Genomic DNA, 26,116 nt, shown 5'->3' with positions numbered 1-26,116 from the left:
TATGAAAAAGAAAATTTGAGAAAAAAAAATATTGGAGACTAATGATAAATATAAATACAAACACTCTGAGCAAAATGTAGCAATTCAAACTGAACTGTGGGTGGGTGTATGAATTTTTTAAATACATACAAACACAAACACCTATATAGTTATTCTATATGCAGAGGGAGACCAAATATATGGCAATATTGACAGATATAGAGAATATAATTGATCAAATTGTACATGCATTTTGATTAAAAAGAAGACATAAAAGTAAAAGAATAGGGCAAATAAAACAAATATTAAGCCAGATCACAGAATCCTATACACAAAAATTATAAATCAATCTACAAATTGTTAGCAATGATAAGTGAATTTAGCAAGGTTTCTAGATGTAAAGTCCTCACATGTAAATTTTATCTCCATATACCAGAAACAAAGAAATAAAGAAGGTATTTTTAAAAGTATACAAGTCATATTAACATCAAAAATATCATTTATTTTGGGACAAAGGAAGATAGGAAAGCCACTGCATTGAAAACAAAACAATATTGAGAAAATTAAAGAAAGCCTAAATGAATTGGGAGCATAATTATATGCATGAACTGAAAGATTCAACACAGCAAAACATGCTTTCCAAACATATTTATAGATTTAATGTCACTAATAAATAAGCAAACACGTTTTGGGAAATCGACAAACTCATACTTTTTTTTTTCTTAGAGAGAGAGAGAGAATCTTTTTTTTTCTTTTCTTTCTTCTTTTTCTTTTTTTTTTTTTTGTAGATGGACACAACACAATGCCTTTATTTTTATGTGGTGCTGAGAATCAAACCTGGGTCCCACCCTTGCTAGGCGAGCGCTCTATCGCTGAGCCACAATCCCAGCCCAACAAACTCATACTTTTGATACATATTTTAAAATGTGAACACCTAAGTGCAGCCAAAAAATTAACAGAAAAAGTTTGTAAGACACAAATCAAGACTTGTTATATAACTTTATAAACCCAAACTGAAAACAGCAGATTAATTAGCTGCCACACATGAGTTTTGCACTTACCTCATCTAGTGTTGATAAAGGATCAGAAACATACACTAAAATTGGGAACTTTAAGAGGATTGAAGCACAGTGTAAGAGACAAGCTCACCTTGGGGATGAAGTAGTTTCTAAATTTAACATCACAAGTCACTGCATGCGGCAGACTGGTGGGGATGAGATCAATGTATCTCTGGATCTCGTGTAATACAGCCTCTGTGTAGGGCATGCGGCTCCTGTCCTGCATGCAAGGGCTGCGGTGTCTGCCAATCACTTGGTCAATCTCTTCTTGGACTTTAGCTGATAAGACAAAATTAAGAACTGAAGGAAAAGGAGAAAATGGCATATTTGTCATAACATTTCAGGACTACAGGAAGCATAATGGTGTGCCAACAGTATTATAAAGCCATAATTATATCTAGATTTGCTTTTACAGATACACACAACTCTCTTCCAAAGTAGGCATTAAGACAAATCTGTAAACACATTCACAATAGCATATAAGATAGCAATAAAAATAGAAATGATTAAAAAAACTTGAATTATATAAATATTTAGCACATTATGAACTGAAGAAATTACTGTCCTTGTAGGAAAAAAAACACAAAATAAGAATTAATTTCATGGGCTAGGGCTGTAGCTCTGTGGCAGATTGCTTGCCTAGCATGAGTGAGGTACTGGGTTCAAATCTTAGCACCATATAAGAATTTTCTTAAATGAATTAATAAATAAAAAATAAAATAATAAAAAAGAATTAACTTCATATCAAATTAATACAATAAATACAAACATTCTGAGCAAAATGCATCAAATTAAACTGATTCCCTTCCCACCTCTAGTATCACCTTGTCCATCCTGAAGTGGCTACTCCCTCGATCTGGGGCCCAGCACATTCTCATCTTTGTATATGAGTTATCCTGATTTTGGAGCCTATTACTTTAGTTTACTTGATTTCAGATATTTGGATAAAGTATAAACTCTAGTATCTTTGTGAGAAAATAAAAACATATAAAGACATAAAAAGGGACTTTAAGAATGTTAAATGTGAGGATAAATGGAGAGCACATGTAGAGTTTTTTTTTACTAGCATATTTTTCTTTTTTTTTTTTCTTGTTGGGTATTTTTTTTTATTGGTTGTTCAAAACATTACAAAGCTCTTGACATATGTTTCATACATTAGATTGAAGTGGGTTATGAACTCCCATTTTTACCCCAAATACAGATTGCAGAATCACATCTGTTACACATCCACATTTTTACATAATGCCCTATTAGTAACTGTTGTATTCTGCTACCTTTCCTATCCTCTACTATCCCCCCTCCCCTCCCCTCCCATCTTCTCTCTCTACCCCATCTACTGTATTTCATTTCTCTCCTTGTTTATTTGCCCGTTCCCCTCGCAACCTCTTATGCGTGATTTTATATAACAATGAGGGTCTCCCTCCTTTACCATGCAATTTCCCTTTTCTCTCCCTTTCCCTCCCACCTAGTGTATCTGTTTAATGTTGATTTTCTTCCTGCTCTTCCTCCCTGTTCTGTTCTTGGTTGTTCTCATTATATCAAAGAAGACATTTGGTATTTGTTTTTTAGGGATTGGCTTGCTTCACTAAGCATAATCTGCTCTAGTGCCATCCATTTCCCTGCAAAATCCATGATTTGTCATTTTTTAGTGCTGTGTAATATTCCATGGTGTATAAATGCCACATTTTTTTTATCCATTCATCTATTGAAGGGCATCTGGGTTGGTTCCACAGTCTAGCAATTGTGAATTGACTAGCATATTTTTCTGATTTTTATTAATCTATTAATTTGTTCTAATTTATTATACATGACAGCAGAATGCATTAGAGTTCATAGTACTCAAAACTTTCAAAATTATATAAATAAATGGAAATTAAATAATTTACTATAAACAACCAATGGGTCAAGGGTGAAATCAAAGGGAAATAAAATTTCTTTAAACAAATTAAATATTTATAGCAACCAATACCTACAATAATCAAGCAGAAAGAAATAGAAGGGATGCTGGACACAAGATGCACACCTGTAATCCCAGCAACTCTAGAGAATGAAGCAGGAGATCATAAGTTCAAAGCCAGCTTCAGTAACTTAACAAGACCCTGTCTCAAAAATAAAAAATAAAATGGAGTGGGGATGTAGCTCAGTAGTAAAGTGCCTCTGGGTTCAAATCCCACAATAATAATAATAATAATAATAATAATGGTATATCAATAGAGTAGAGCATGCAAGTCAGGAAAAGAGGGAGAAAAGGAAAGGAAAGACACTGGGGGGATAATATTGATCAAATTACATTGTGTGCACACACACATATGGCATGATGAAACTCACTATTATGTATAATTATTATGAACCAATAAATTATTTTTAAATCAGAAAAATCTCAAATAAACAGCCTACTATTGCATCTCAAGGAACTAAAAAAAACAAGAACAAACAAAATTAGGAAAAGGAAAGAAAGAATAAAGATCAGAGCAGAAATAAATAGAGACTAAAAAAATGACAAGGATCAATGAAACAAAAAGCTAATTCTTCAAAAAGAAAAAGTTGAAAAACTCTGAGATAGTCTAACAAAAAGAGAACAAAGACATGAATAAATAAAAACAAAGATGAAAAGGGAGACATTACAACTGACTCGACAGATATATAAAAAAATCATTAGAGACTATTATTAATAACTATCCACAACAAATTTGGCAAACTAAAAAAAAACAATTGGACAAATTTCTGGACATATACATCTTACCAACATTGAATCTTGAAGAAATAGAAAACCTAAGCAGACCAATAAAAAGTATCCAGATTGAATCCACAATTAAAAAGTTCCCCATCAAAGAGAAACCCAGGATCAGATTATTTCACTGCTAATTCTACCAAACACTTAAAGATGTTCAATAATTCTTAATTTGTTCCCAAACATTGAAGAGGAGAGAATTTCTCCAAGCATCTTTTACAAGGCTAGCATTACCCTAATACCAAAATCAGATAAGGGTACATAAAAAAAAATACACGTTTAAAAGATTACTCACCATGATCAAGTGGGATTCAGAGAAGCAAATATGATTCAGTATTTGCAAATCAATAATATGAAACAAAATATCAGCACAACAAAGAACTAAAACCATTTGATCATCTCAATTATACTGCATGACACTGAATGAGGAAAAAGCTAAATGTTTCTAAGATCTGGATACCTACTTATCACTTTTCAACATAGTACTAAAAGTCCTAGCCAGATTATTCAAGCAAGAGAAAGAAAAAAATGTCCTCCAAGTTGGAAAAGGGAATTCTAATTTTCTAATTATCACTGTTTGCAGATAACATGATCTCACACATAGAAAATCCAAAGATTCTACACACCAAAAAAAAACGAAAGTTAGAAAAAAAATGAATTAAACAAGGTTGTAGAATATAAAACACAAAAATCAGTAGTGCTGCTATATGCCAATAGTAAATTATCCGAAATAAAAAGCAAGACAGAAATCCCACTTATAATAGCTTCAAAAAATTAAACAAAATATCTAGGAATAAATTTAACCGAAAAGGTAAAAGATCATACAATGAAAACTATAAGACATTGATGAAAATAATTGAAAAGGACACACAAAAAATTGGAAAGAGGGGGAATAGTAGAGGATAGGAAAGGCAGCAGAATACAACAGACACTAGTATGGCAGTATGTAAAAACGTGGATGTGTAACCGATGTGATTCTGCAATCTGTATACGGGGTAAAAATGGGAGTTCATAACCCACTTGAATCAAATGTATGAAATATGATATGTCAAGAGCTTTGTAATGTTTTGAACAACTAATTTAAAAAATTAGAAAGACATTCTGTGTTCATGGATTAGAAGAATCAATATTTTTTAAATGTCATAGTACCTAAAGCAATCTACAGGTTTAGTGCAGTCTCTATGAAAACACCCAGTGGTGTTCTTCATAGAAACTAGAAAGAAAAAAAAAAAACAAGCCTAAAATTTGAATGAAAACACACATACACACAAACACCCTAAATAACCAAAGTCATCTTTTGGGGGAGGGAGAGGGTACTGGAGTTTAAACTCAGGGGCACTCAACCAGCAAGCCACATCCTCAGCCCCATTTTGTGTTTTATTTAGAGACAGGGTTTCACTGAGTTGCTTCAAGCCTCACTTTTGCTGAAGCTGGTGTTGAACTCACAATCCCTGCCTCAGCCTCCTCCTTGTTGCTGAGGCTGGCTTTGAACTCACAATCCTCCTTATCAGCCTCCCAAACTTCTGGGATTACAGGCATGCACCACCACACCCAGCACCTTGTGCCAAAGTCAGCTTAAGCAAAAACAGGAAGCATTACACTGCCCGAATTCAAAATATGCTACATGATTGAAGGAACCAAACAGTGTGGTATTGGCATGAAAACAGACACAGAGACCAATAGAATGGAATAAACATCTTAGAAGTAAACTCATTCCTCTACAGTCAACTGATTTTTCACAAAAGTAATAAAAACAATCATTGGGAAAAAGGCAGTCTTCTCAATAAATACAAATTGGGTATCCACATGCCACAGACTGAAACTAGACCTGTGTCTCTCAATGTTTACAAAATTCAACTCAAAATGGATTAAAGACTTAAATATAAGACCTGAAACTATTAAATTAGTGGAAGAAAATATAAGGGAAATGTTTTAGAACATCAGAATTGGCAAGGATTTTTTGGACAAGACCACAAAGGAACAGAAAACAAAAGCAAAAATAGACAAATGAGATGATATCAAAATAAAAACTTCTGCACAGCAAAGAAAATAGTCATCAGACTAAAAGAAGACTGGAGAGTAAATTTTTTCATCAGTTTGTAAATCTGAAGCTATCCTTTGTCTATGAGTACACAAGCTGACAGCTGTTTGTGCGAATTTTAATGCCATTCTGATTCTTAATCTTTATATAATTACTTGATTTATCTCTAGAAGTATTGGTAATTTCTCCCTTAAGTGTAGTGTTCTGAAATTCCATGGGTGGATATTTTCATTACATTCCTTTTTCTGGACATTCAGTGAACATTTTCTTTATAGTTAGCAAAAAAAAAAATAGAGAGGTCTTTCCACTGGCACTACTCATTCTCTGGAGTTTATATCTGGCTGCTGAATTTCAGAAGCATAATGGAGACAGAGCTAAGGACCTTGGAATTTGAGTGAATTCTTCCTTAACCCTTCTTTTCAGCCTGCACCTCATTCTTTCTCTGCCTTTTTCTGTGTCGCTGCGTGCTGAACCTCTTAAGATTCCATTTCCTTTAGAGAGTTAGCCTCCCTTTGCTCCAGGGGGGGAAATAAAATCACTGATAAAGAAAGATGAGGAAGGAGCCAGGGGAAGAGCCTCCTGTTTCCTGCTTCATTCTCCCTCTACTTTCTTTGCCACTTGGCTCTTCCAAATACTGAGCTGTATGGGGAATTGCAGGGACAAAATTAGCCTGCATACGCGATGAATCTTCTTGTGAATTAAGGTTATAACTGCAGTGTCCTACCAAAACATTGTCACTTGCCATCTGCTCTTTGTGTCTCTAAAGTTTGCTAAAGACTTGTTAGCTGTTTCCTGTACTTCTCTAATTTCAATAGGAGTAATTTTCATTTGTAATTAATTTGTCATCATCTATCCCAGAAAAATGTAAAGGGTGTGGCTAATCTACTATGCAGAACCAGAGTCTTTTAAAGGCAAATCATTTTTTTAAATGGTAAGTATTTTTTAAAGAAAAAAAGTATTGATCCAAGAAAAATTCTTATCTTGACAGATATATTTTTTCTGCACTCAGAATCCTAGAATAATAAAATTCCTTGGGCACATCTTCTCCCTCAATAGGAAATACCTTTCTTATAAATCTAACCTTTTAAAATAATCCCAAGGCTATAAATATTCTCAGGCTGTCTCATCACATTTCTAGAATATCTACTGTGCTTAAATAAATTTCTGTCTTCCCTGCACCAGCATTAGAATACTTTGTTTTCAGAATAAGGAAAGCTCTTTAAGAATATACTACTATGGTTTTGATAGGGTTTCAGTGGTTCTCCTGAAGTGTCATGTGCTAGAAGCTTGGTCCCCAATGTAGCAATGAGACAAACTGAAACCTTTAAGAGCTGGGGCCTAAAGGGAGGTAATTAGGACATAGGAGTTCTACCCTAAGAAGGTGTTAAGTGGCCTCACAGAGTAAATTACCTTCCAAGAGAATGGGTTGTTATAAGAAAGTCTACTTCTTACCCTGAATCTCCCTTCTGCATGGGCCACTTATCACCCTCATATGTGTTCACACAACTCTAATGCCATCCACCAGGAGACCCTCACTAGAGCTGAGCAGATGTCAATGTCATGGTCTCAAACCTCCAGAATGGCAACTAATAAACCTCTTTTCTCTATAAAGTACTCAGTTTCAGGTATTTTGTTATAGACAAAAAAAATATGGGCTAAGACACCATTGAAAGCAGTCTGTTGCCAGGCATGGTGCTGCATGTTCATGAATCTAGCAGCTTGGGAGTCTAAGGGAGGAATATGACAGCTTTGAAGCCAGCCTCAGCAACTAAGCAAGGCTATGATCAACCTAATGAGACCCTGTCTCAAAATGCCCCTGTGTTCAATTCCTGGTACCAAAAATTTAAAAAAAAAAGGGGGGGTGGTCTGTTACTCAGAAAAACAATACATAAGCTTAGTCCAGTCCATTATGCTTGTACTAGATGCTTTACCCAGAGTACTTTCTTTCCACAGATTACTTTCTCACTAACACCTCAAGCTCTATGCCTTTGCTTCTGCTCACCTATTTTGAAAAATTATCTTTTTTTCTTTTTTAATATTTATTTTTAATTGTAATTGAACACAATACCCTCATTTTATTTGTTTATTTTTATGGTGCTGAGGATTGAACCCAGAGCCTCACACGTGCTAGATGAGCACTTTACCACTGAGCCACAACTCCAGCCCCAATTATCTTATTTTTATACCTTCATTATATTTGCACAAATTATAGCTAGTGGCACAGAAATTTTAATACTGGAGCTTCTCAGAGACCCATGATGGAAGACACTCTCAGTGTCTTCACATCTTTCTGAAATTCACCCTGCTCACTGTATGTGGTCATACCTGTGATATCTGTATGCTTCAGCAGGAGCAAAAGTCCATATCTCATAGTGGTACTTGTTGTCTCCGTTCCCGCTCCAAACACATCAGTTACAGTGGTTAACAAGTTTTCAATGGTAAATTCAGTTTGTTGATTGTCCTTTTCCTGGGAATTACATGATTATTTCATTATTTGACAACTTTCCAGCATATTTATTATAGTGAAACCAAATAACTCAGGTTGTTCTAAAGAAGAGAAAACTTCAACAATACAGAATTTAGTATTAAAATTGTAATAATCACATAGTGTAGCAGTGAATATAGCACCACAAAGGAAGAGGAGGAGAAGGTAGCTCATGTACAAAATGTAGTAATGAAAAATGACAAGCACCTGAGTCCATAATGCTTCAGGGCTAGTGCACTAGTTCTAGAGTAATCAACATGAGACTCCTTATATGTGAAATAAATACACTATTTTGTGAAGCCATTGTTAAACTGGGTTTTCTCCTGTTTATATACACACACAATTTTAATTAATAGAAATGTTTATGTTAGAGCCAAATCTTGAAAAAAAAATGTTATAAGCCAGAAAAAAAAAAAAGAGTTTGCAATTCTGCAATGTGGCAGAATAAAAGGCTCCTGACTCTCCCTTTACACATGCATGCACTAAGTAAACATCTATTTCTATATCAACTACCTGTGAGATAAACTCAGAATCAAGTGAAGTGAAAATTTCTACATCTAACAAGTAGGAAAAACTCTTGTATACTTATGCCTAATCCCACTCCAAACACTGTACCACAGAATCTGGGATGAAATCCCCAACACCCAGAGGAGCGGCAGGTTTGGACCACAATCATAACACCCTAATTCAAAGGTTCCTCCCAGTTTACTCAAAATTTACTAACTCTAGGAGTGGAAGAATTAGGCATATAGGAGCCTCTCTAGACCACAGGGGGGTGGGGAAGTGGTTTTATATAGGAGCACAAGCATTCCCAGGGGATTTATACCCAATAATTGAGGCAGATAGGGCATAAAAGTCAAAGTTCCTATCTGGAAGAGATGTGCCAGCATACCCTGCCAACTGCTGCCACTCACAGCTGAGCTTCTAATTAGTCTGCATCAGGGAGCTAACCAACCCAACAAGTAGATTTCTGACAGCCTGAGAAGAGCTTGGTACTTCCTTAGTCTTCCCTCATGATGCCTCCTCTCCCCATAATAAAAACAAGTCGACCCATTTGCACTGGAAGGGGCTTGTCTATGCACTGAGCATCACAATTTCTATAGCTTTCACCTAAGGGACCACTTCCTTAATCAACTAGCTCTGGTTGTGTCCTTAAATCACAGAAAACAAAGAGAAGAATATACAGTAAGCCCACTTCCAGCAACTATCTGCCCAGGATCAGAGAGAATGATTGGAATTTGAGTGCAGGCATTTGTGGATCCTCCCCCTAGATTAGTAGAGAGAGAGAGTTAAATATAAACACCTGATCCCAATTTCACGATGAGGAGATTGCATTAATAAATAAGACCCAAGGGGCTGGGGTTGTAGCTCAGTGGTGGAGCACTGGCTTCAATCCTCAGCACCACATTTTTTAAAATAAATAAATAAATAAAACAAAGATATTAAAAAGAACAAAAAAAACTAACAACATTTCTGAAAAAAAAAAAAGACCCAACTACATGATACATAGATAAGACTCTACTTCACCTTCAAGAACACTCCGGCTGAAAGTGAAGGGATTGAAAAAGACATTCAATAAAATGAAAACCAAAAGACAGCAGGGATAACTACATCTACACCAGACAAAACACTGGGTCAAACACTAAAAAGAGACAAAGAAGGTCATTATGAAGTGATAAATTGACTAATTCATCAAGAAGATATGACAATTATAAATATATATGCATCCAACATTGGAGCATGTAAACATTTAAACTAAACATTAAGAGATCTGAGGGAATGCATAGATTACAACACCAAAATAGGAGTATCTCACTTTTAACAACAGATAGATAATACAGACAAAAATTCAGTATAAATATATTGGACTACACTTTAGACCAAATGGACTTAATAGACATAAAAAGCATTCTATCCAACAGTGGTATGCTCAACCTACTCAAGTGCACATGGAACATTCTCCCAGGTAGATCATGGATTAGGCCACAAAACTAGTCTTAACAAAATTAAAAAGACTGAAACTTTATCAAATTATCTCTTCAGACCACAAAGGTATGAATCTAAATATCAATAATGAGAGGAATCAAGGCTAGAAATCACAAATGCATGGAAATTAGACAAGATATACCAGAACAACTATTGAGTTAAAGAAAAATTATTAGGAAAACTAAAATATATCCTGCAATAACTGATAATGGAAACAATATATCATGACTTATGGGACACACCAAAAGCAGTTCTAAGGGGAAGTTGGAGGAGGAGGAGAAAATTGATAATAACATGAAGCAATCTGAATACTGACCTCAGAGTGTGTCTTTAACAAACACCACCCAATTTAACATTCCTACCCAGTGCTCCAGATCAGCATTAATTTAATAAGGGTCCTATAATTCTGAAGTGACCTGTGGCATGCTTAATATTATGTAATCAACCCAACTAAAATAGATACTCCTCAACAGAAATACTTGGTAAGCAAACGTAATCAATCATCCCTATTGGTAACATCAACTTCACACAGTTTCTAAGATTGTCAACTCAAAATTACAGTAAGGTTAGGAAAGAGTACAACACTTATAAACCAATACTAATATTCGCATCAGTTCAAATGAATTTCAAGAATCTGTGGTTATGTACAAATTACACTACTAGAATAGTAATTGAAATCAGCTAGCTTACATAAAACCTTGTGGAAAAAATTAAAGAAAACCTAATTAAATGGAAAGATATCTCATGTATATCTACTAAAATCCTTAGTATTGTTAAGATGACATTACTCCTCAAATTGGTCTAAATATTTAAAGGGATCTATATCAAAATCTCTGGAAGCTTCTTTGCAGAGTTGATAAGATTATCCTAAATTTTTTATGGAACTTCACATGACCTAAATGCTTAAGAGCCAAAACAAAATTAGAAAAGAACAGAACTGGAGTCATAACAGTTCCTGATTTCAAAATTAAAAACTCCATTAATTAAAGTTATGTGATACTAGCAGAAAGAAAGATACATAGATCAATGGAATAGAATTAAAAGCACAAAAATAAACCCTCATATATAGTCAATTGATTTTCAACAAATGTTATAAGATCATTTAATGTGGAAATAATACCTTCAACAAAAGATGTTGGGATGACTGGATATCCACATGCAAAAGAATGAAGCTGGAACCATACCTCACACAATGAAAATTTAACTAAAAGTGAATCATATACATGAAGGTAATAGTTAAAATCATAAAACCCTTAAAAGAAACCTTAGAGTAAACCTTCATGACTTTGGTTAAGGTAATTGTTTCTTAGTTATGACCCAAAAGTTACAAGCAATCAAAATGGAATTGCACACAAAAAGAAAACTTTTCTATTTCAAAAGACATTTTAAAGAAATTGAAAATGTGACACACAAAATGGGAGAAAATATCTTCAATCCTTATATCAGTATAAGGAACTTGTATCTAGTATACATAGGCCCAAGGCAACTTAACAGGACCCTGTCTCAAAATAAAAAATAAAAATAAAAGAGATAGGGATGTGGCTCAGTGGTAAAGCACCTCTGGGCTCAATTCCTGGTACCAAACACCAACACACACATATAATCACACACACACACAACACATATAGTGAAAGAACACTTCACACCCTCTAGGATGGCTGGAATAAAAAAGATAGACACCTTGGTGAGAAGGCAGTAAAACTGGAGCAATCAAACACTGCAGAGAGATTTTTAAATGGTGGAGCCAATTTCATGCCTATGTCTTCTTCTAGGTTTTCATATTTTAAGCTCTTACATTAAAATGCTAAACATAGAGATGCAATATCAGCGAGCAATTCCACTGTGATGTGGAATCCCTAGAAAAATGAAAACATGTATAACCAATACCTTATACACAAAGATTCCTAGTATTATTCATAATAGACAAAGAATGGAAACAATTCAAATGTCCATCAACCAATGAATGAAAACATTAAATGTAATATATCAAGACACTGAAATATTTTTATGCCATATAAAGGGATGAGGTACTGATACATGCTACATCAATGAAACTTGAAAGGTTTATGACAAAAGTGAACAAAGCCAGTCACAAAAGACCATACACCATGTAGTTCCATTCATATGAAATGTACAGAAGAACAAATCTATAAAGACAGAAAGTAGACCACTATTGCCTAAAGCTGAAGGCTTGGGTGAAATGAAGGAGACTAGGGTTTGTCTTCTAGGTGATGAACATGTTCTGAAACTGATTCTAGTTGAGGTTCCATAACTCTCTGAAAATAGTAAGAGTATTAATCTATACTTAAAATCTATACAGAGATAGTATGTAAATAATAGCTAATAAAAGTATCAACAAAAAATAAAATAACCTATATTTTTAATACTATACTGAGCTCCAAGGAACAACACAGTTTTAAATACAGTATTGAGGCAACAGCCTTTGGTGACTGAAGTACAAGAGACCTTGGAGTTCACTGTAATCTGAGTTTAAATGGTGAGGCTTAATAGCATTAAGAAAATCCCTCTCAATGTGTATCAAATATAAAGAACTCATGTAGGTCCATGTTTTTGGTAAAATGTCCATACTTTCAATGAGATTTTCAAATTAATTAGACCCTGCATGATGATCATGCCCTAGAAATAGACAAGACAGAGAGTCAAAGTGATTTGCTTCTTCTCTTCACCATTTTCTTGGAACTATTCCCTCTTCTTCACTTCATCTACAACAGGCCAAACTCAAATTCAAACACAATTCCCTAGACAATTTTAGAAAAGTCACCCTTTGATTCCTTGCCACCTTAGCCCACAGCCCACTGACTTACTTTTTTCAAAGTGTTACAAAGTTGTGGAGTCAAATAATAGTGGACACAAAGGATAGATTTATTCTCTAAAGTTGGTTCTTTCCAGATTCTTGTACATTTGTCCTCTTCCAGTAAATAGAACTTTGTACCTATACAAGTGTGCTTATGTACTTCTCAGTTTCCAAACTGACCCTACCACCATTCAAGTTCTTTTCCTACTTGGTTAAACTTATCAAATGGCATAACTGTCTTGATACTGAAATTTCCCACACAGTTCCTATTATTTGGTGCCCATCTACTCCACTAAAATAAAAATCTATAAATCTCTGAGAATATTACAAGGTGGAGAACTTGAATTTCAGAATCTGCATTTCTATAATCCAGACATTTATTAATCCAAAGTGTAAAGAGATGAAAAAATCTCATAGATAATCTATAAGCTCAACTGTCACCATATAGACCATTCTACAGAGCTCCCAGGATAATTTTCCTTGCATAACATTGTTATTCTGGCCCACACATACCTGACCAAATAAAAACTCTTCATGCCAACAATCAGGTTTGCAGAGTATTTAACAAATATCTTCTCCTCATTATCTGTTCAGATTCATTTCCAGTAGCATTCAATTAAGGCTTCTCTCGTCCATCTCTGCCACCACACACATCTGAATTTCTCACTACATCACTATCCATCTAAAATGCTGTTCCATGTTTCTCACTGCAAATACTTAAAGATCTATATTAAACCTCTGGAAATGTAGGAAGTCCAACATTATGGTTTGGATATGTGGTATCCCCAAAAAGATCATATGGGAGAAAATGCAAGGACATTCAGAGGTGAAATGATTAGGTGATGAGAAGTGTAACCTAATCAAAGACTTAATCCACTAATGTGGATTAACTAAGTGGTAACTGTAGGCAGGTAGGATGTGGCTAGAAAAGGTCACTGGGGGTGTGTCTTTGGGGTTTATATTTTGTCCCTAGTGAGTGGAATTCTCTCTGCTTTCTGATGGTCCTATGCTGAGCTGCTTTTCCCTCCACATTCTTCCCATGATGTTCTGCCTCACCTTAGACCCAGAGAAATGGAGTCGACTGTCTATGAACTGAGACCTCTAAAACCATGAGTCCCAAATAAACTTTTTCTCCTTTGAAATTGTTCTTGTCAGGTCTTTTGGTCACAGTGATGAAAAAGTTGGCTAAAAAAATCCCACCTAGGTTAAACCCTTCCTTTTTATTCTCCCGTATGATGTGTGATGTATCTGTGTCAACTTTTATTTTATGGCTTGATATTTTGTATTTTCTATAGGTTTGAATTTGCATCTTACCTGAGGTGAATAGTCTCTCTTTACTCAAAGAGATGATTAGAACTTAAAAACAGTGCCTATGTACTATAAATGTTAAACAATTCCATTTTAAATCTTCCACGATGCTTAGTCCAGATCCATGTATGTACACAATAGGTACTTAAGTGCTTATCAAGTATTACTTGCCTGCCCAGTTACATCCCCAATAAGTAAAAGATATTATCAATGAACCACAAAATGCAAGCAAATAACATTCTACCTCTTTCATTTTGATCAGGAAGCAATCAATGAAGTCCCGAGGATTGTTGACATCCAAAGATTCTTGGTGCTCTTTTATTTTCTCCAAAACATAACTTTTTACATAATCAAAATTTTTTATAATTGTGTTATGACTCCCTGGGAGATAATCCATGAGAGCAGGAAAAATATTGTAGACCTTAAAAATTAAATGACATTTATTAAGTTAAAACCATGTAATGAAGACATAGGCAAATATAATAATCCAATTTAAGCCCTGGTTAAAAACTGGAGTGAACAAAAACTGGTCTCCAACTTGAGCAGCATGTAATTGCACGTATGAAGGAGTCCTTCACGCTGACAGGAAGATGGGAATAAATTCACCACATCATCAAATATGAGAAGAATGTCCCATCCTGATACATTTTTTACAGCATTAGGGCATCTTTATGTCACTTCTCTCACTTGCAACCTTGAAACACAGAATGCCATGAATTTCTCTGATTCACATGTAATACATGAGCAGAGAGGTTAAGGGCATTTGGACAACCTGATACAGAGCACACAGCCACTCCCTGCTATTTCTTCCACCAGCAATCAGCCTCAGGAACAGAATTACAATTTTGTAACTGGGAGGGGTGCAAAGATACCATGAAATCCAGCACTGCATTTTATAGACAAGCACTTGTACACAAGAATGGTTAAATGACTCCTATAAAATCATGCTATTATCTTTTATCTTTTAGGCAGAGTTTAGGGCACAGCAGCTCAACACCGGGTAATAGTGTGATGTTTGCTTATGGTTCATTCACACCAAAAACCAATCATTCTGGGATCTTGACCCTGGTCACTTTCTCAACTAGGATCCCAGCTGAAGCCTCAAACACACTCACTACTCAGAGGATCCTGGCAGCAGCTGTGTCCCAAACATTCTCCATCCTTGATATTCTAAATTACAATATTGCTGCCAAGTAATGTCATGAAGAGCTCCTTAGTGTTGACTGGCAGACCAGCCTGTGGGTCATGGAAACTTTTCAACAAGAGCCTGGACGTCCACTGTGTGCCTGGGCATGCTTTGGGGCAGTCACCAAAGTGTTGCCTAGAAACAGAGATTTGGTGGGAAAACCACTAGCCACTGGATTTGAATTCTACCCAAAGATTCAGGCATTTGTTGTCTTTGTAAAAATGAAGGGCTGTCTACCTTTTTGAGAGTTTCATACCATGATACTAAGATCTGGATAGGACTGTGGTGTCTAAACATTTACTTCACAGTAGGCATCACCAAAAAAATTTCTATATCTTGGAAAAGCTGCAGAATCAACTTTATCAGAACTATGGAAGACAGTCAGATGTTTACAAAGGGTAAAGCAAATGGGAAAAAAAAAGACCTAAAATCTCAGAGAGCTTTGTGGCATTGCTTCTGCTCTTCCCACCTCCCTCCCTGGCTTGGCAGTGGCCTTAAAGTCGGCATCCCTGTTCCCAGTGAGGGACCCTGGTTCTTGGTTCCAGAGGAACAGAGATTATGTTTCTCTGTTGTAACCTATCGAGGACTACCTGAAAGTCAGAAGTAAAGTCTTTGTATCTACTTCATCTGAGTCAGAACTCACTGGGGCAGAAAAGCAATGGCAATATCAAAAACCTCATAATGCCCCGCCTGGAAAAAAATTTATTTTATAATGCCACTAAGCAACCCTGAGTCAGCCAGGGCAAAAGAGTACAGTGAAGGCACAACAGCCTAGGAAGGAAAGTTAGGGAAAGGATGTCTTTGAAAAATTAGGACATTTGAGAGCACTCACACATTCTGATAAATTCAAACAAATTATAAACAGGCCCACGGCAAGACACAAGCTAAGAAAAGACTAAGTTTTTAACCTCGGCTGACCTCTAGCCTGCTTAAGAGCAAGTGCAGGCTATTACAAGGAATGCCCAGCATAGAGCCAATCTGGAGGGAGTTCCTCCCTCTCTCCCTTTATTTCTTTCCTTTTTCTTTCTTCACTTCTTTTCATCCTCTCCCCTCACTCCCTCCCTCTCCCCCCCCTCTCTCTCTCTCTCTCTGTCTCTCCCCTCCTCTTTCTATTTTCCCCTTACTCCCCTTATCTATCTCTAACTCTCGTCTTCCTCCTTCTCCTCCTTTCTCTCTCTTCTTCTCCTTCTCCTCCTCACAGCCAAGGAATCTCAAAACTAGCCTACCATGATGGTGCAAGCCTATAACCCTAACCCTAAGCCTAACCCTACCATGATCAAAACTAGCCTACCATGATGGTGCAAGCCTATAACCCTAACCCTAACCCTAACCCTAACCCTACCATGATCAAAACTAGCCTACCATGATGGTGCAAGCCTATAACGTCAGCTCATCAGGGGACTAAGGCAGAGAATTCTAATTTAGTAAGACCCCATCACAAAACAAAAAATTTGTCAAGATCCAAGGAAGTAGCTCAGTGGTAGACCACTTGGCATAAAGCTCTGGATTCAATTTCCAGGATCAAAAACTAGCTGAACTCAAGAATTAGAGACTTCAGAGATAACACATGACAAAGAACAGATTTTTTAAAAAATATTTAGAAAGTCACTAAATATAACAGTCTATAGAACACAAAAAGTAAATAACAACAACAAAAAAGAAAAGAAAAACAACAGCGGCAAAAAAAAAAATTTTTAACCCTAAAGAGAAAGGGAAGTGTGATTTCCAGGATTACCAAATCAGAGTATACAAAATATTCAGTTCTCAAACATTCACTTCATAGCTCAGTTCTGGAATTGTGGACTGGTCAGAGAAAAGAGCATACATGGTTTCTCAAAAAGATCTCACCTGGATCCATGGGGAGCTAACAAGTCTGAGGTTTTCATTGAATTTTTCCATCAAGTTAAGAAAATTCTGATCTTTATAATCAAAACGTTTCTGGAAAATAATGGAGCAGATCACATTACAAGGAGCACATCCCAGTATAAAAGTGGGATCACAGGGTGAGCCTAAAGAATTGGAAACATGAAAAATCATCAATATGCATGTATATACATTCAACACTTCATCTTTCATTACAGGTAAAGATAAGTTTAGAAAATCTAAGTATCTACCTAGAAATTCCCTATCAGCAAAAACTTTAGCATACTTAAAATCAACACATCTCTTTCCTCTAAATCTGAATGTATCTTTCTGTCCTAGCTTATTTCATAATACTTACCCAATATTCTGTAGGCATCACCACCTCTGTTTACATGATTCTAACCCAAAATGACAATTTTCTTTTTGGTACTGGGGATTGAACCCAGGGGTGCTAAGCCACATCCTTAGCCCTTTTTATTTTTTATTTTGAGACAGGTTTTGCTAAGTTGCTTAGAGCCTTGTTAAATTGCTGAGGCTGGCCTCAAACTTGTGATCCTCCTGCCTCAGCATCCCAAGTCACTGGGATTACAGGCATACATCATAGCCCCTGGTGGCTAACAATTACTTTGGAAGGCAAAAGAAAATGCAAATAGGTCACTTTTTTAAAGACCTAATAATTCAACTTATCAGCATAAATCACATCTCTCTAGAAAGCTTATAGACAGTTATATAGAAAGGAAGAAAATAGCAACCTGGAAACATTTTTTTAACTGATGTTTATTTTCTATGATTTTATTTCCATTTTGTTTAACTATCTTCAACTCAACAATTAGAGAAATGTAAATTAAAACTACACTGAGAGGCTGGGTTTGTGACTCATGGTAGAGTGCTTGCCTAGGACCTGTCAGGCACTGGATTCGATCCTCAGCACCACATAAAAATAAATAAATAAAATAAAGGTATTATTTTTTTAAAAAAAAAGCTACACTGAGATTTCATCTTACTCCAACCAGAATGGCAATTACCAAGAATATAAGTAACAATAAATGTTGGCAAGGCTGTGGGGAAAAGGATACACTCATACATTATTGGTGAGACTGCAAATTGGTGCAACTTCTCTGTAAAGCAGTACAGAGATTTCTCAAAAACTAGGAATGGAACCACCATTTGACCCAGTTATCCCACTCCTTAAAATTATCATACTGCAGTGATGCAGCCACATCATTGTTTATAGCAGCCCAATTCACTATTGGTAAGTTATGGAGCCAACCTCAGTGCCCTTCAACAGATGAATGGATAAAGAAATTGTGGAGTAAAAACATAATGGAGTATTACTTGACCAGTGAGAAGAATGACCTAGTGACATTTGCCTGCAAATGGATGGGTATGGAGACTATCATACTAAGTAAAATAAATCAAACCCAAAAAACCAAAGGTTAAATGTTCTCTGATGTGTAGAAGCTAACCCACAATAGCAGCTGGAGATAGAAGTTCAGTAGATTAGATAAAGGGGAATGAAGGGAAGGACGGGGATAAGAAAAGAAAGACAGTGGACTGAATCTGGCATAACTTTCCTATATACATATATGAATGCACCAGAGTGAATCTCACCATCGTGTACATCCACAGACTGGGATCCTAATCAGAATAAGACATATTCCATGCTTGTATAATCATATCAAAATGGGCTCTACTATTTTGTAGAACTAAATAATAATAATAATAATAATATTTTTTAAAAAGATGAACAGCTCAAGATCACTCAGTGGTCTGAGCAGAGGAAGCTCAGACCTTCAGTGACTGCTCCAAACTTCAATAGGGAACTACTGAAGAGGCACAGAGGGCACCTGTACCTTTTGGATCATCCTGCACCTCAGACTGAGTAGCAGTGAACTCAAGAGCCAGTGCAGTTCATTCACCCTGAAATTCCTCTTTGGTCATAGCATTTTGAGCAGTGCCTACTCTTTCTTTTCCATCTCCTTGGGATCTCTATGGAAGTAGAGATCGGGTATAACTGCCCCTGGGTATTCACAGGAGATGGTGCTGTACATACACAGACCCTCCCAGGCCAGCATTCACCACATCAGACCCATAGAGTAAGCTCCCCTGTTGTTGCATAGAGTGGTGATGTCCACGCAGAGCAGAGGAGAATCTGTGTTGCACAGAGCAATGGCAGGCAGATTGACATAATATGCCTCAGACAGACTGGTGGTCAGCCCTAGGATCAGTAACCACCAGAAGACACACTTCCTGGAATGCAGCCTAGAACTGGTTAGTGACATTCCAGGAGTAAAGCAAGCAGCAATAGGAGTGGCTCTGGGGGTAGTGGCAATTTTCAGCACAGCCCACTGGACTGTATTCCTGGAGGAAGTGACACTGATGTCAGCAGGATTTTCAGTGGTAATGGCACAAGCTGCCAGTAGAAGCTCTTCAGATTTATGATGGAGATGTCATCACTTTTCCTTTTGTAGGTATATTGTTCTATCTAGAAAGAAAGGTTGGTGCCACCAAAGTGGGTTCCTACAGTAAGGAGTTTGAAGATATCCTTCTCCTTCATTTGCAGGACATTAAGGGCTCCGGACATTCTGACAGTTTCCCTTTAAGTTATAACAGGAATCAACAACACCACCACCATATGGACTCCTCCTTGAGCAGCACGGATATAATGAATAATTTAAGGAACTGTATTTAGAAGCAGGAGAGGGTAAGACTAAAGAGAGAACAACAATAAGAAATGCAGGAATTAGATAGTACAAATGCAAAAAAGCAAAAGCATCCATGTTATATGAAAAGAAAAACTAATGAAAATGAGCACAGATTATAAAATGGATTTTGCTCACCTAAAATAAAAGTGAAATAAGAAAAGTTCATTTTAAATTAAATCACAGGGTAAACACAAAAGGTTAAATTGATAGAGTCATTTTATTTCTTTATTTCAATATTGAACGGAAAAAAAAAATGTCCTGTCCTAGGAAATAGTGTCAACCCTCACCACAGCCCAGATTTAATTTACTTGGGCAAAGCCTGCCCTCTTGTGGAATTCATGAGTTATCACTGTATGTTATACATTGTTTAAATTTCACAATCATTTAGGTCAATTCCATCATTTTATAGAAAAAGAAAAAGCAGATAAAACCTTTCCTTTCTTTTGGACATTTAAATGATATTGTTGTAATTAAATCAAAATTTAAATTTGAAAAGCCCACAAGTTTAGATTATAGATGTAATCAAGAGTGAATTCAAAGTGTTGTACAGACTATTTACACCTGTCAAAAGATGAACTCAACAGAGATGTCCACAGGGATGAATGGATAAAGCAATTGTGACATATATGCATGAGAGAATTTTATTCATACACCAGACTATTCACACCTGTCAAAAGATGAACTCAACAGAGATGTCCACAGGGATGAATGGATAAAGCAATTGTGACATATATGCATGAGAGAATTTTATTCATACACAAAAAAATTAAATTCTGTCATTTGCAGATGAAATTGGAAAACATTAAGTGTTAAGTGACATAAGCCAGGCACCAAAAGACAAACACTACACGTTCTCACTCATGCATGGAAGCTAAAAAAGGTGATCTCATAGAATACGAAAGTAGATTTGTGGTTACTAGAGGATAAGAAGGGTAGGGAGGAAGGAGAACAGAGAAAGGTTGGATAATGGATGCCAAAATATAGTTGAATAGGAGAAATAAATTCCAGTGTTCTACAGCACAGTAGGATAACTGTAGTTTGTATCAATTCATATATATTTTACAAAGCACTAGAAGAAAGGAATTCAAACTGCCCCAACAAAAAACTGATAAATGTTTATAGGGATAGAAAAGCTAATTACCTTAATTTGATCATTAAAAACTACATACATAGGAATAGGAATGTGGCTCAAGCAGTAACGCGCTCACCTGGCATGCGCAGGTTGCTGGGTGCGATCCTCAGCATCACATAAAAATAAAATAAAATAAATAAATAAAGATGTTTTATCCACTAAAAACTGAAATAAATATTAAAAAATTGTCTCTCTCTCTCTCTCTAAAAAAACCCAAACTACATACATGTGTCAAGTTACCACATGGCACCCCAAAATATGTACAAAATATGTACAATTATTATGTGTCAATTTTTTAAGATGTGAAGAATAATGGGAATTCAACAATAGAAGCATCTTTAGTAGATAACCGTTCTTATGCTAGGTTCCTTGTCAGCTGAGACAAAAGGGCACTAAAATTTTATTCCAGCCTGCAAGACGGGGGATAATTTACAATTGTCAATTTGAGATTTCTGGTGGTGGGGGGAGAGTGTGACTCACAGTGAAAATCTGATTTTCAATCTTACCTTTTACCTCCTTGAGAAGAGATAATTAAATATCAGAGTAATTTAAAATTCAAGCTGAAATCAGATTTATTGTGACAAGCATTTCATAGATAAGTAGAATGGACAATGGAAAGCAAATAATTACCATAAAAAATCCAATTGTTATAAAATTCACCCAGGATTTTGTTTTTATTCAGATATGGTGAGGTCAACAGATGAGGCTGCCCCTGAAAAGATGGCTTGGTACTATTACCAAGGGAAGGAAGCCGCCACACCACAATGGAGCAGGCAGCACAAGAAGAAGCAACACTGGGGCTGGGGATGTGGCTCAAGCCTTAGCGCGCTCCCCTGGCATGCGTGCAGTCCAGGTTTGATCCTCAGTACCACATACAAACAAAGATGTTGTGTCCGCCGAGAACTAAAAAATAAATATTAAAAAAATTCTCTCTCTTTCTCTCTCACTCTTTCTTTAAAAAAAAAAAGAAGAAGAAGCATCACAGTTGGACAGGAGGCAGAAGGGGCAAGGGAAAGCAGGGGACCTTTATTTATTGGGGTTTGCATGGGAAGGAATGAGTGAGGCAGAATAGGTGTGCTGAGTATTCTTAGATTGATAGTTTGAATACTCTCAATGTGCTCTGGGCAATGGGGATAGTCACTAACTGTCCCATAACTGTCCCTGGGGTGATTTATGGCTCTTAAAAATATTGGCTTGGTGTAAAAATATTTGATACAGTAGGTAGTCGGGGGTATGGGTTATGGATAGGTTGTTTTGTACACCAAAAGCTTGTGATAGGAAAGCTATTTGCTATCTCTGGGAATTAACTACCCGTGGCAGAGATATTCCAAGATGTCAAACCGTCATAAAACACAGAAAACAAAAAAAGTGATTACTACACAAATAAAAATAGAAAATAACACAAGGAAAGTAAAAACAGAATCCTCTTACAATTAGGAAATTGGGATAAAGAGTTAATAATGAGAGTTGAAATTCAGTTCAACAAATCCATTTTATAACACAGTATTTTTGTAATTTGAAGGATTATACTAGAGTATAAATTTTCTTAAAATATATAAAATAATGCAGTAAGTTGTGAGAAAGAGTAAATAACTCAAACTGATAGTTTTTAAATAGTTATTGTTCACAAGGAAATCACAATAAACAAAGACGCATTAAAGATGCCAAGGGAGTCAAAACCACAGATCAGCACAATTACTGGTGAAGACTGTAGGCACAGGCCTCGAAAGAACCTTCCAGACATGTCAGTCCGTGAAGCTGATTGTACGCATGCAGACCAATTAACCGAAAGTACATGTGCGTTATTTCATGCTCCACAAAAGTAGCAGATTACTACAATCAGGGCTACTTGACAAGTGTTTACCAGTGAAATGTTTTAAAATACTTAACCCACAATTACACTATAGGAAAAACATTATTCTTTCACAATTTGAAAAATAAGACTCAAACTTTCTTGGTGACATGATTCAAAACGAAGTTTGACACAAAACAGCATTAAATGACCACACTTTAGGGGCTGGAAATATATCTCAGTTGGTAGAGTGCTTGCTTTGCAGGACCAGGCTCTGGGTTCAATACCCAGCACCACCCAAAAATAAATAAATAAATAAATAAACAAAATGACCAGACTTTATGCACCGTGTGTACAAACACAACAAGCACAGATACACAGAAGTTCCCTTGGCTCTCTGCGTCACACCATCCCTCCTGCACATGAAGACTAACAACCACTACTCTTAATGAAAGATTTGGCTGCCCCTAAAGTATTTCCAGGGATGTTGTTAGAGAAGAGAGCAGTCTGATATGGTCAATAATTACAGAACAAAGAATTACCACCCACCATTTGTTTTCCTCAACTCCTCCACAAGGCAGCAGGCTTCCTCCTGAACGCGGTCCTCAATGCTCCTCTTTCCCATCCCAAAATTCCGCAGGGTCATGAGGGAGAAGCGACGAAGCTCCTTCCATCTCTTTCCATTGCTGAAGAGGATTCCTACCAGAATGGGAAGCAAAAACTAGAAGGGAAATCCCAGGCAAGGAAGAGAAAACTGACATGTAGCAGCTACATGGGTGGCCAAAATCTGCCTGGGGATCAATTCAAGCCTCATACCAGGACTACTGCCCAACACATGCATGCACACTCAAGCACAGACACACTTACCAAGGTCTTTATTAACTTTTTCAGACAGTGGTAAACTGCCTCTTCCAGCAAACTCCTCTCCTAGATCAACCAGGGCTTCCTTCACTGCATCATATCCATGCAATACCACAGAAGGCTTCAGGCCCAAATACAGAGTGAACACAGGGCCATACACTTTTGAGAACTGGAAGATGGAAAGTAGATGCAAAGAGCAACAAAAGAAATCAGTATTTGGTCTATATATTGTTCAAGATTCAGACCAATATTATCAAACTGTTGACACTTTTGTCAAACACAACTTCAAATATTACTGGATTTCATATATAATTAAGATGGTGATTATTATAGCTTCTACATAAACAATGACTCCCATTTGCCAGGGAACTGCCAGGGAAATTACGAGGCAGACTGTCAAATATGAATCAACATTTTGAGGTAGCTTTATTTATTCTGTCATATAGATAAAGAGACTGAGGTTCAAAAATTCAAATCCATTTCAGTTTCCCATAGCTAATAAATAGACAACCCAAACTTGAACCCTTGCTTAGTTGATCTCTTCTACCTAAGGCAATTTCACAGTCCTCAATGTCCACATTTGGACCAATACCCAGCTGCTATAGGACACAGCTTCAGCATCACCTGCTAAGCCCTTCCCCTGAGGATCTGACTCATCAGCCCTGTGACAAATACCAGAAATCTCCATTTTTAAACATCTCCTCAGATGATTCTAATGCACAGACCATTTTGAAATCCACCAACATTATTAACTCAGAAAGAGAGTGGACACAGCACAGAAATGTCAGGATGTGCAGCATCCCATGGAAGGACAATTCTTTCCATGCTATACATTCACATGTCACAGGACCAAAATATCCTGATATTACTCAACTATCCCTCACTAATTATTTATTTCATTCACATTTACTTACTGTAGACCCACAGTATTTCCTTGACATCACATATAATTTGCTTCTCTGGAGAAGTTGAACTATTATAACTAATCTAAACAAAATACACAACATGTACAGCAGATGACTTCTCGCATAAAATCTTTAATCTCAAAACAGCCAATACCACTTACCTTCAGACAAAAGAAAAATCACAGCAAAAGATGTGAAACCAAGAAAGTAACAGAACTTTATGATTTTGAGTCCACCTTAGAACTTAAATAGTACCCTCCTAGGAAAACACATATCATTCCACTATTTCTGACAGTGACAAACCAAAAATAATAACTCACAGAGATTATATGCTTTACAATAAAATAATCTGCCTCCAACAATCAATTTTATTAAGAGTAGGAAATAATAATTCATTCTTTACAAGCCACCAAAGGATCATAAAGCATACTTACTTTGGTTAAAGATTTGCTAATGTCCTTGACGTCCATCTGCAGAATATTTCCAATAATTGGGAGAGGAGTGGGACCAGGTGGGAGCTTCCCCCTCCCAGAGCTCTGTCTCCATACTGAGAGGAGAAGTAGACAGGAGAGACCAAGGACCAGGGCCACGACTAGATCCATTGCAACCTTCTCTTCGTACCACAGACAACAGCAAGCTTGCAATGCAAAGCTTTTATAACACTCCCTGCTAATTCAATATGTGAATCACTGCACTGTTTGATGCAGTGACCAATCACCTACATGCAATTTGATCTCCTTCTGAATGGACTCTGGCCAACTGAAAAACATGAAAATAGTGTGTTCTTACTCTTACTCTCCTTTCCACAGCCCCACCCTGAAGATTCTGGTGTAACTAGTCTGGAGTGAGGCCTTGGTATTGTTTTGGGGGGTTTTTTTGGTTTTTTTTTTTAACACCCCAAGCAGCTCCAGTGAGCTGTCAGAATTGAGAACAAATGAAGTAAAGTATCTGATCAAAAAAATTGTTCATTCTGGATTCTTAGACTGATGGCCATTTGGGAGTTTATGACATTGTTTTAGCCATGTGTTTTAGACCTTATACAAAAAATAATATTTCTCCAGTAATGCCTCTCAAACACTCAGATATTTTCCTTGAAAAAGAAAGTCTTGTGAAATATTTTAGGGTACTGTGCTAACATGTCTAACATGAAGCCTCTAACATAATACACATCTTGAATAACCAGCACTCAGCAAGTAGCTAAGTAAATAAACACACTTTTCCTTTCTTTTTTTTTCCCTCCCCACCACCCACCTCCCTTCCCAGCCAGCA

The 26,116-nt window shown here is 36.5% G+C and overlaps 1 protein-coding gene and 1 pseudogene across 2 annotated transcripts in view; both read right to left on the bottom strand.

The window, feature by feature from the left end:
* LOC144254839 (cytochrome P450 2C18) overlaps positions 1 to 25,459 on the bottom strand; it is a 38,994-nt gene extending 13,535 nt beyond the window's left edge. Inside the window, exons 1-7 of one of the 2 annotated variants that reach the window (XM_077798417.1) lie at positions 25,282 to 25,459; positions 23,949 to 24,111; positions 23,631 to 23,780; positions 17,438 to 17,598; positions 14,648 to 14,824; positions 8,135 to 8,276; positions 1,129 to 1,337 (exon numbers count right to left, since the gene is read on the bottom strand). In XM_077798417.1, the coding sequence (XP_077654543.1) occupies positions 1,129 to 1,337; positions 8,135 to 8,276; positions 14,648 to 14,824; positions 17,438 to 17,598; positions 23,631 to 23,780; positions 23,949 to 24,111; positions 25,282 to 25,449 (1,170 nt within the window). In that variant the 5' untranslated portion in view covers positions 25,450 to 25,459. The remainder of the gene's footprint in view (positions 1 to 1,128; positions 1,338 to 8,134; positions 8,277 to 14,647; positions 14,825 to 17,437; positions 17,599 to 23,630; positions 23,781 to 23,948; positions 24,112 to 25,281) is intronic. The other variant, XM_077798418.1, reaches the window with a different exon arrangement.
* LOC144254840 (small ribosomal subunit protein uS2 pseudogene) lies at positions 19,246 to 20,036 on the bottom strand (annotated as a pseudogene).
* Positions 25,460 to 26,116: the final 657 nt, after the last annotated feature.

This window comes from Urocitellus parryii, chromosome 5 (genome assembly GCF_045843805.1).
Source record: "Urocitellus parryii isolate mUroPar1 chromosome 5, mUroPar1.hap1, whole genome shotgun sequence".
Classification (NCBI taxonomy): Eukaryota; Metazoa; Chordata; class Mammalia; order Rodentia; family Sciuridae; genus Urocitellus; species Urocitellus parryii.
Note: the sequence above shows the minus strand (reverse complement) of the source record. Positions and strands in the feature narration are given on the sequence as shown.